Source organism: Apaloderma vittatum, unplaced genomic scaffold (genome assembly GCF_000703405.1).
Source record: "Apaloderma vittatum isolate BGI_N311 unplaced genomic scaffold, ASM70340v1 scaffold19137, whole genome shotgun sequence".
Classification (NCBI taxonomy): Eukaryota; Metazoa; Chordata; class Aves; order Trogoniformes; family Trogonidae; genus Apaloderma; species Apaloderma vittatum.
Window position 1 is genome coordinate 23,965 of NW_009724781.1, and position 12,239 is coordinate 36,203.

At 35.3% G+C, this 12,239-nt stretch overlaps 1 protein-coding gene across 1 annotated transcript in view; it reads left to right on the forward strand.

Annotated features, from left to right (window-relative positions):
• The window catches only part of PTPRQ (protein tyrosine phosphatase, receptor type, Q), a gene marked incomplete at both ends in the record, with an annotated part of 69,436 nt that overhangs the window by 22,065 nt on the left and 35,132 nt on the right, over window positions 1-12,239 (forward strand). Inside the window, 3 exons of the mRNA XM_009872659.1 lie at window positions 1,627-1,747; window positions 5,450-5,610; window positions 7,307-7,452. Coding sequence (XP_009870961.1) covers window positions 1,627-1,747; window positions 5,450-5,610; window positions 7,307-7,452 — 428 coding nt within the window. The remainder of the gene's footprint in view (window positions 1-1,626; window positions 1,748-5,449; window positions 5,611-7,306; window positions 7,453-12,239) is intronic.

Below are 12,239 nucleotides of genomic sequence, written 5' to 3' on the forward strand. Positions count from 1 at the left end.
GGAATCCTGAAAAAAAATTCAAAGCAGAATCTCAGTTTAGGTGCTGCGACTCATATCTTGAAGGAGACTATATAATTCCCTCTCTATTGCTTAGTTTCTGGGAACCTTGATTAAAGTCACATTGACACCAACGTTCCATGAGCCATTCCCAAATTATATTTTTTCACATCTTAGGCAACACCTGCCTAAGATCCAGCTTTTATTATAATAGATATTTCCAAATCTCCAAAATGTTGATGGCCCCTACTCAAGAGTAATGTTGCTGGAGCATACTAGGAACAGCTAATTTGGATAAATGCATGGTGTATTTTTATTCAGAGATATGTAGATTATGTTCTTCTCTCTGGATGAGAACTGTAGAATGAACTTGATGTGCCAAAAAGACATGATATTCACAGTATGACATCTTTTATTGTAGAGCCACTGAGGATAATGTAACAAGTAAAACACTAAATACAGCTGTCACCATTTTTCGCTAGTAAATACAGACATTCAGTGAATTCAGTGAACCTTTGTTCATGCAAAATATTTTTTTCTTAATTGTACAGAGTTCTAAAGCCTTTTTGCCAACTTTTGAGATAGTGAAAGACAGGACAACAACTGAAAAACAACAATATTTATAATACACCACATGTTCTTTATTCACAGGAACACAGTGTTCCAAGGTTCAGACCAAATGTTTCATAGATTTGCTAATAGCTATGCTCATATTCTCAATTTTCATGCATGACTAGAGCTGTGACCTGAATTTTTAGTGCATGATGCTCTTTGGTTTAATTTGAGAAAAACAAAAGTAATTCTAATATTACTTAGTAGTGATACATACATCCATGAACCAAGATGAAGAAAAGGATTTACTTCTCAATAACGTGCTGATACAAAGCTCTATCATTTATGCACACATATGTAGACTTTTCCTCAGGATATTTGTATGAGCTTTAGAATGAAATCAAACATAGTCTTACATTTTTGTTTACTTAAGTTGTTTCCTTACGTGGTCGTGATACGGTATCATGTAGAGTTCATCTTGAAATGAATTTTAACGGTCTCAGCCAATGCTTATCTTTGTATTTGCCCTTGTGACATGTTAAATGTATGAATGTGGTCCTTATTTAATGGAGTGAATAGATTTTACCGCTGCCTAGTATCCCACATTTTTATCATCTCTCAATGCCATGCTTATCCATTTTTCCACCTTTGGGCGTTTTGTATAATTCTTTACAGCACCTCTTTTTCCTCAGGGGAACTATTTTGCTATATTTTACATGTGTTCATACCTATAAAGCTCTTGCTTTTATTAGAAGGGGGGAAAAAAAGCAACAGCAATGTACTTGGACAGTAGGTGAATCACTGTGACCTACCCATTGCTCTGTTTTCTCATGAAGTACTTTTTCCATTGAATCACAGAAACAGATGTTCTAACACCACCATGCAAAATCTTCTTTTATCATCTGTCAGAAAAAGGAAAAGAAGCTGTGCCTTAACATTAGTTGATGGATACTGTACTGGTGTAGTACAAAGTTCACCTTCCATCACGAATAATTAAAAACCCATTTACAGATGCTGCGTATCCCATCGATCTTAGCTGTTTAACGAGATGTTGTGTCCTGTCCTTTCATTTTGTAGCTCCAAGTTCTCCTCCAGAATCCCTCTCTGTAAAACAGTTGTCGGATGTCACTGTGAAGTTGTCATGGAAACCTCCGCTGGAGCCAAATGGAATTATCCTCTATTACACAGTTTACGTCTGGTAAGATTTTCTGGAAGTAGTTCTGAGGATAAATATTAATCTGTAACCTATCAGGAATGCTAGGTTTTTCTTACACAATGTGTTGATTATATGTTTTTCAAGAATGAATATTCATCCAGCACTTAAAATACTTGCCTTTTGTATATACAAATTCAGACATAATGAAGTAGTTGAATATTGGGATATTAAACATTTTGTAAGCATTTTCAACATTTTTTCTAAAGGTTATGTTATGGTAAAAGAATTCAAATTTTAATTAGTCCATGATGATGATTTTCATTGTATTCTGATTAGGCCTATCATAAGGCAGGACACAAGCCTATGCTAAATTGTGAATGAGATTTGAAATAGGCTTAAAATAGAGAAATATTTTTTCCTTTTGGAGAAAGTGTGTAGGAGCAATGTTAAGAGTCTTTGTATGTGCTAGCTGTTATATATTTCTATTATATTTTGTATTTATTTTATTCATAGTAAATGAGTATTTTTTAACATTTTACCATTTTTCTCTTTTTATATTCTTTTAAAAAAATCACCTTTAAAACGTTTTGTCACGTTAAAACTTTCAGCTTCTGTCCTATTCTCTGCATAACATAGTTTGGTATAGTCATGTAGCACCTCTTCAAAGATCTATCTATAACTTGTACTGGGAGTGAAAATATGTTGTTATTGACTACTTTTAATATATTGCATTTATGCTGTACCATTTTATTGCCACTACTAAGCTACAGGAAGCAAATTCTAAGGTGCACATTATGAGATGTGAACCAGATGTGCAAATCAGCAGTCATTATAAACACAGTACTATTTAGATTATATTTATTGTTTCAATGTTACGTGACAATTTTGGAGTAGAGTTTGGCCTCAGTTCACAATGATTTTTTTTTATTTCTTTTTTTAATTATAACTTCTATTTAAGTTGGTGATAAAGTGAACAGGAGTGAGTTCTTTCCAGAAAAGTTAAATTTGTTTTGTCTTGTTACTTCTACTGTATTGGCAAGGTCTGGTGGTCTTTAACCAAGTGAAAAAAAAAATAAATTAAAGACTATCCTCTAGCTAGGAAAGAGTTACTTCACAACAAAGATTATACTTTCATTACTGGCTGTGTTCAAACACTCAAGGTTATACAACTTTTCATCCTTATATTACCTTAAAGCTTACTGCTTTTGTTATTATGATAAATGAGTTAGTAAGAATTATTTTTTTTAAATTTTTTTTTAATTGATCCATCTTTCTAAATATTGGAATTAAGCAACCACATAACTTTTTTTGCATTAAGTGTTGTCCTTTTTCCTTCCATATTCTCCTTGCTCTGTCTTATCTGTCCTTACTGTGCCATATCTAAAATTAGAGAGGCATTAGGTATCATCTTGAGGCAAGGACATTGAAGAAAAACTCCTGTTGCCTTCAGAGGGGCCACAACTTCATTTCTTCCTTGGAGGCTGTTTGGTTTTTTTGGAGGGGGTGAAGGAGTATAATTTTAATAATTTAACAGAATTGTCTATATAATTTCATAAGATGCATTGCAGGGTGAGATTTGACAAGGCAAACTGCTGTACCATAGTTGCTGCTTTTGGGAGGCATTCTGTATATTTTGGGAGAGACTGTTAATCCCAGAGCTTCTCAATAAAGCAGAAAGAGGAAGGTTAGTACAGATGTTAAATCAATATTCCTTCTCTTAAATATATTGCAACAGTCATAGTGAGTTTGTTAACCTTTCTTTAATGGATTGGGAACAAGAATCCATAGCTACCAGAACAGAAAGGGTAATATCTGTAATGTTTCCATTGTTACTGTCTTTCAAGTAATTTGTCACAGGATGGAGTGGGTTTGGGTGTTAGCAAGTAGCAAAGCAACTTTCTGTGTGCCTTGAATCAACGAACTCATACTCCCCAAGTCTGCAATTCTAGAGTATCGGAGGCTTATCAATACTCTCTCTATACAAACTCTATAATGGCTTGTATATAGCTATTGTCTTTTGGCATTATCCTGCTTAGCAAATTTTTGTGAGGTAATTGCTGACTAGATGTACTTTATGGTACAGATTTTCAGGAAAATATGGTACCTGTCTTTGTCAAGTGAAAGCAATTTCTTTGAATCTCTTTGGTCATGGTTCCCTAAAGATTATGTTTCAAATTTAATATTTTATTCTTTATTAAATTCTTTGGCTTACTTTGTTCTGCTAGCTACTTTCTCATTGTGAAGACTGCACGTGCTTTGATCAGTGCTTTCTTATTACTTTGTTTGCAGTCTCAGTTGTTTCTAAACAGAAAATCAACTCTTCTTGGAACATCTCAAGCTTTTGTTCTTCTTCCTAACTATGCCTGATTGTGGAAAGCGTTTTTGGCAAGTAAGATGCTATAAGAATGCAATTACTCAGAGTAGAAGTGGTTGCAGCGTTAAGCTGTGGATTTTCTTCTTACTTAAATTATAACCAGCTACATTTTTCCATACTAAGAATATATCAGGCAAAGATCCAAGAAAAGATGTCTTTTCTTTGTACAGAATTTGATAACTACAGCTGCAACTTTTTTTAATCTCTATACTGACTATTTAAAATGTCAGAAGTTTAGGAAAAAATGTAGATGTTAACTTTCTCCATTACCAGGAAAGTTTCCCATGTCAAGAGACATTCCACTCAAAAACTGAAAGGGATAGGGAGAATTTATTTTTTTCATTTTCTCATTTCAATTGTTTGTTAATGTAACTTTACTTCAGGAGTATCATATGATGATCTTTGCTAATGGGACATTCATTCATTTATCAAAGGCTGAAAATTAGCCTTTCCCCTTTTTTTTAGCATTAGAACCCATTCTCTTGTTTGTGAGGAGCTCCATGGAGACTCCTGGAGCAACATACTCAGTTTTACTTGTCAAATTATCATCCATGTATGAAATTCCATTAAAGACATAGCACACCCACTCATACAGAAATCTTTGCAGGAATGGAACATTGGCTATTTTTTTTCCTGCTGTGTTTTTTCGTAAAAGATTAAATTAATTTAATGTGGAATAGCAGACTTTCTGAACAAAAGTTAGTTCTTTCTGTATCTTATTTTACTTTCTGATAATCATTTCATACCTATGCTAATACCAGCATTTTATTAATGTTTCATCTTACAGCCTTTCTAGGCGGGTTTTGACCTGACTAGAGTTCCATTCTGATCCCCTGCTACATTCCACCAGAATTAACTCAGCACCAGCTAATTCCTATTCCATATCATCTTCTATTATTCCATTTATAACTTCAGCCTTCTGACCAATTTCACAGAGTCACAGTAGGGCATGCTCCCTGCTATAATCTTTTTATATTTCGCTATTCCTGTCCAGGGAGACAGTTTAGTTATGCCCTACTGTGTCCTTCCCAAGGGTACCACATAACCTTTTGATAGCAGTTACTAGATGCACATGCTCCTCCTTGGTATTCCATATAATCATTGTCTTTGCTGATGTAATTTACAAATATATTTCTGTGGGATTTTTGTTGTTTTTTTTAAAGAGCAAAATTAAGAGCCCTGTTGTGACACAGTAATATGGAAGTGAGCTTTTCAATATAAAAAATAAAAGTTATCCCAGCCTTTTTTTAAAGCCTAAAATATTTGTATTTACCACAATATTGCATTTTTTCAATTTTATTTTGTATGCCACAGTTGTACACATACAGAAACAATGTGTATATATAATTAGTAAAATACTTTTTCTTTAGGAATAAAATGTCAAAAAGGAGTGTTAATGTAACAGAGACATCATTGCAGTTCACAGACCTGGAAAATAACTATGAGTATAGTGCTTACCTAACAGCAAGTACAAGATTCGGAGATGGCAACATAAAAAGTGATACTATAACATTCAGAACTTCTGAAGGAGGTAAGCTTATATATAGTATGAACCTTTAGCTTCATTCAGTCCTAAATTTCTGTCAGCCTTATTTAAGTTGATAAAGCTACTGAAATAGAACTCGCATTCTACCACTCAAGAAGGGACATTCTACCTGTCTGTGTGTGTCTCTGTCTTTGTGTGTACATATATCTATGGCTCTCTAAAATTATGATGTCTGTTGCTGTTAATTTATTGAGCAAAACTTTGCATTTCCCTTAAACACAGGTAAAATTAAAATAATTTATTTTTAAATTTTGAAATAAATAAATTTGATAATGTATTTTCATATTTCTTCACTCTGTCTTGCTGTGACACCACTTCCATTAGGGAAAATACTCTTCTGGTCCTATTTCATAAGTCTAAAATGGTTTTAATTTGAAAATGAAATATTGTGAGTGTACGCTGATTTATTTGTTCTATTTTAATGATTTTATACTTCCAACATGGTAGATGGCTTTTATAAATGAACATCGTATATACTATGCTTTGAAAGTCAAGTTTAATTATAGTTTCTGGCTTTCCTGTCAATATATTGCTACAATCTCTTCCAAACTGGATAGTATGCAGACATATTTCAGAATCATCCTGCATGGATAAACTGACTTGCCAAGACGCAGTCACTGGCAGGATTAGCGTCTATGCAAAGGATTGCCTAAATCATCAGGCTGTGGGTATTCCCAGTCTTTGCTATTGAAGCTGTCTCAGAAACATGAACTGATCTTTTAGGGCAGGATTTTTAGGAACTGATTCTGGAGTTCCCCTCCAATTAATAGTTTAGCCTTTTATACAAATCAGAACAGCACAAAACCAGAGAGGTAAGATAAAGTATTCAGTACTCTACTGCATATTACGTAGAGCACTTAGATGGCAAGAAATAAGGATTCTAATTCTCTAAAGCCAACTTTAGGAGCTGAACATCCGTGTGCTACTGAGAAGGGCCATATGCTGTTATTCTTTGCAGAGTAGGAGGACAAGCTAATTGAAGAAGCGTTACAAAGTCCCTCCTACATTTTTAATAGACTGAGAAAAGAAGAAAAAATAGAAATTGTCATACATCCAAGCTTAAGTATCTGGTTTACCTACATGAATTGGGAGACTAAATTCTGTTTATAATCATCAGAGAGAGAACAAGGCTTTTAATTTAGAGTTTCTGAGTTGAGCATAGTGCTAACAGTGCTAAGATCACAGGTTCGATTCCTGTTCGGTCCCCATCTGGTTGAGAGGTGGCGTCCCTGATGGCAGGGAGGCTGGGTTAAAATGATCTAATGATGTCTAAGGTCCCTTCCATCTTAGGCCATTCTATGATTCTATGAAATCCTTTTTTTTCTTTCTCCTCTAAACTATATATTGAGCATAGAGGCCTAACTTGGTAACTTCCATGTCTGCACATTAGACTTTCCATGTGCACAAAGCAGTAAGTACAGAGAAAATTCTGTAACAAAAGAGTATCTGTTTACAAATGCAGCTAAATACAAATGGGTCTGAAAAATAGCATTTAAAAAATTAATTTGCATCTACTATTTTACTTCATCCTTTCCAGAAGCAGTTTTTATACTATAATCAGAAGTACACTTAATCTGGCATAGGATGTTGTCAAATCTATAGTGATCTGTAGTGGATATTTCTTGGGCACTTAAATGTACAAAACCTTGAGTGAGGTATGCTAAATTTAATGTTTTTTCAGCACCAAGTGATCCACCAAAAGATGTTGTGTACAGAAACCTTACTTCCACATCAATAATGCTATTCTGGTCTCCTCCTCAAAAGCCTAATGGAAATATACTGTACTACTCAGTTTATTTCAGAAATAACTCAGGAATATTCATACAGGTAAGATGATGTTTATATTCGTCTTTTGTGGAATTAAATTAAACGTTCTAATAACTCAAAAAATATTAAATCAATCAGTATATTTTTTTTCACATTTCCTTTATCACAAGGTAGTTTTTTTTAAAAGACCCAAGTCAGAAGCACATCTTATAACCATATGTGTAACATTCTACATCTCACTGGACATTCATATCATTAAGCATTAAAGCAAATAAGTTTTGTTTAATATTCCATATCACAAAGTTTATATGTACATATACACATATATACATCTAATATATATCTATGCAAAACATAAGCAGATAGACACAAGACCCATTACTTACATTGCACATGCTTAAAACTGTTTATTTTAATCTAATCTATCAATTTGAATACATTTCTGTAAAAGTTGTTTTTACTTCTTAATGCATGTTTGTACAGTGCCGAAAATGGGACAATGTCAAAGTGGTGAATATGTTGTTTCACATTTCTGTTTCTCTCGAAATGAAATTATTGTTTAGTATATTGAAACAAAGATATTTGAGGTTTCTAACTTCTAACTGAGGTTTCTGGAAGACAAAGAAAATGGTATTTATAATTTTTTGGTGATCCACACACTTCCATGCAGAGTTTTTTTGGTGATACTTTCATCCTTTATTAGACACCACATTTATTAATTGTATATGTAGTTTTTCTGTTCTCCTTTCTAAGAATATATTATGATACAGATACATAAGAAGAAGAAATAAGCTTCCTTTGCAGGTTTTTGGTCCCAAGCTTTACACATGTGGAAGAAAAGAAAGAAATATAAATTCATGAAGAAAGCAATGCATGGAAAATTAGTTCTACTGCATAACTTTATGCTCAAGATATGTCTAGTGTGAGGTATGCATATGTCTAACTAGAAAAAAGTCTTCATAAATTTTGCAAATACCTGTGACTGAATAATTGCTGCAATACTTCAGTGTGTACACTCCTCTAACTTCCGTGAAGCTGTGTGGTTGCCAGGCTCTGTCTGCATAGTTTCAGATGCAAGCAGGACCATGCCATGAATTCACATTCTGATGAGATTAAAATAGAGGCTACAGTCCAGAGCTTCAGACTCTGCTTTCACACACTGCTATACCAACAGCATTTTTTTAAGCCTAACAAATCCCTGGAGAAACCTTTACACCAGTGCATTACCTAAACAAGCCCATTCTATGAAGACTATCGATATTTATCTAATTCTCGGACAACTCGAGCAATTTTAGAGGAGTACTGTGGACTTGGGCTGTTTCTTCCTTGAAAAAGCTGCAGCTCTGATGTGGATGAGTAAGGTGAAACTGATGCACTGAGAGCTAAAGTCCCTTTGGATGTGCCCAGGACTCTGGAAATGAAGGAGCAAGATAGGGAAGATGGAGCACAGTAGCACTGGCCCAGCAAGGTGAGGGCCCAGTTTCGTCGTGTGATGCAGTCGGGCAAGGAGAGGATGGTGGCATGGGTGGATGTTACTGCTGCTTTGGCATATTATATGGTGGATGGCAGAAGAGCGCTGACAATAGCCCCATTTCTAGATGTGGAAGCCACTATTTTTGCCTTTTCAGCTTTGATTTTTTAACCCATGCCTCTGCCATCAGGTTTCAGCTGCTTTTACATCTGTCTCTTACTGGCAGTGGGAGATCACCATTAATCTCTCAAATCATGATCCACTCCTAATCTGGCTGTTCACCTTAACTCTCTCTGCCCTTCACATGCCTCTCTGTACCACGTGTACGTTGCCCTCCTGTTCTGTACCTTGCCATTCCTGAGGATGCAAGACAGATCTCATGCAGAAGAAGAAAACAAGTCTCTCTGGCTCCTTTCTGTCAGATATTTCATAATACTGTTTTTATAGCAGAGAAATGCATGTGTGAGAGCCAGACTGATATGTATATATAAATATGGTTTATATGTGATGTAAACAAACAGTGGTAAGCTGTAGAAGTGTGTGCACACATGCAGCTTAAAACTATCTGTTACTCGGAAGTATAACCACGTAGTTACAGGGTCTGCTGGTTAGTTTTGTATTGCACACATCTGGAAAGTAATAACCCTTAGTTGGAATACTCTCTGCATCTAAGTCACCTTTTTATTTATATTTATCCAAACTATATTTTCAGTTTGGGAAATGATACAGAAGTAGATGATCTTTTCACATTTCTAGGATCCCTACCTTCTCAGACATGCTGCTGTAGGCAGCCCTTTGCTGCCAGTCTTTCACCTGCTTCTTTGTCAGGACCTAGTAACAGAGGCCCAGGTCTTAAAACATATCTTCTAGAAGCCTGAAAAAACATTCTGACTGAAAAATACCAAGCAAATTAATTTTCTAATGCTTTCATAATCTGAAATAAAAGTCATGCTAAAACTAGTGCCATTCTTTTGTCTCAAGTTCTCTGTTCTCACATGTTCTCAAACTCCACAGGCATATTAAAACCTAATTAATATAAATTATTGATTATGAATATGTTGAAGATGAAATTAGTAGATGCAGAGTAAAGTATTTTTTTTAGTGGCAAAAACCCAAAAGACCTGAGATAAAGCATGCAGTTTATTCCTTGACATGATGTAGAAACTTGCAGGGAAAAGTTTTCCTTTAAAAAGAAAAAAAATTACATACCTTCATAGAGCAGAAAAATAATGTATAGTTTCTTTGCTTTACAGGTCTGCATGAAAAATCACACTGCAGGTGTCCAGTCAGAAGGCCTGGGATGGTCAAACCTAAGATTCAGAACCAGAACAGCAGAAGGAAAAATTTAGTGATGGAGATTAGATTTGAGGATTTTGGTAGATGAGTAGTCAGTTTCTATGGGGATGCTGACAGACTGTAAAAGAAAAAGTGCCTGAGAAGGAACAATGACTGGTAGTCAAATAGAAGAAACCATCAGTTGCATGAGACTAGGTTTGAGTTCAGCTTTATCTTTCATCTTCTGCTGCCACAGGGAATGTGCTACTTTTTAGTTTATGACCACTACTCTGCCCCTCTGCAGTAAAGATACAGCAAGAACTCTGGCAAAGGGCACTTGCTACACAGCAGACATGGCATCGTACCTCTTGATTCCTGCAGTTTGAGCTTTCAGTGTTTGCAATAGCAGCTTTGTAAATTTTGCTCCATAGTGCCTTGCACGGTGCTTGAAGCAATCATACTGCCCATGTTCTCAGTCATATTGAGGAAAGAAGTCAAAGAATCTACGGAAGTAATTGTCTCATTGCTAAATACTGAACTCACTGATATCATTGACTTGAATAAACTCTTTTATTCAATTCAAACCTATGTTTTGATTAGCAAGAAAGTGTGAAAGGTTCTAATTACAAATATAAATCTATGTTTGGAGAAAGTTCTCCAGAGTAGGAATTTCCATACCTACAACAACTCTCCTGCTCTGCCCAGACAGGCGGGGGAATCAGGATGTAAGCAGGGGACAAAAGTCCCCTGCCCTTCTAGAGACTGAACCTTGGACCCCAAATCATCCAACCCTGTACTTCAAGCTAACCTGAGTGAACACAACTGGATATAGTTTAAGGTGAAATTTGTTGTGGTTCACCCTTGAGATGTAGACAAGAGATGCAAGAAATATGCTATATTAACTTAAAAGTAAAATGTTTTCTTTCGCCAGTATGGCCAAAAGAGAGTTAAAAGGGAAACTTCCCTAAAATATGCTGCACATATTTTAAAAGATGGCTTCAGAATGCTACAGCACACAGAAAAGAAATATCTTAGCTTTAAGTTGACACTGGAACAGTGTGCTCCTTAAGGGATGGCTTGGATTAGCTCTCAGAGTGTCACCACTCTCACCTGATTGCCAGAATCAAGTACGTGATACTCTAACTCAAAACAGCCGTGCCATACAATGAACCTAAAGAAGGAAAGAGAACAGGGGGAAGAAGTTAACAGTGAAGAACACCAGCACTGAATTGTCTGTATACAACTAATTACAGCTTTATGCCACTGAAAAGTTCAGCCGCTTCCTGAGGTGAAGATACTACTTTCTGCTGACACTATCATGGCCTGTGTGTATTGCTTACACTTAGCTGCTTTTCATAATCTGATACTTTGCTATGTCAAAACTTCTTTCATGTATGGATGAAGAAAAGGACAGAGGGAAGAATTTCTTCAGCTGTAGCCAAAGATCTTAAGCTGTTTGCTTTCATCTGCAGCCACAGTTAATTGTAAAACTTCCTATAGTATTCTGTCCCCAGGGTACAATTAGCGCAAGTTTCATCTTTTCTCAATTTGTACCCACACAATTCTTCCTGCTCACCCTTACCCTTAATTATGTGTTCATTCTTTTCTAATATTTTGTCATATCAGAAGTTTGAAGTAATGCCCAGTTCTTGGGCCCCTTATATTAAGACTACCTCTTAAAACAGTTTTTGTTGAAACACCAAAAAGCCTGTCGTTACAGCGTTCATGTTGATCCTCTGAGTCCTTAACTGACAGGCAGCTGACTAGATTGTAAAGGTATACTTTTTAAACTAAGAGTTGGATTTTCAGCTGTTCATATCAATAAACTCTCATTAAATTTAGAATCAAAGCTTGATGTGGTACCTTTGATATTCTTACCCTGAAAATTCAGACAATTGTTTAAGGTCTTTTAAAAATAATGTTATTAGATATTATGATCAGTTACTGATGATTAATAATTATAATATCTAATAATAATAGCAGGATGCCAATAGAATGATGCTTCTGGGTCAGTAGGTATTTTCTGTCATACTGTGCCTGAGCATCAGAAAGTTAAATTAAATACCATAAAAACTGATCCTCTGTTTCCTGTATCTTTCCC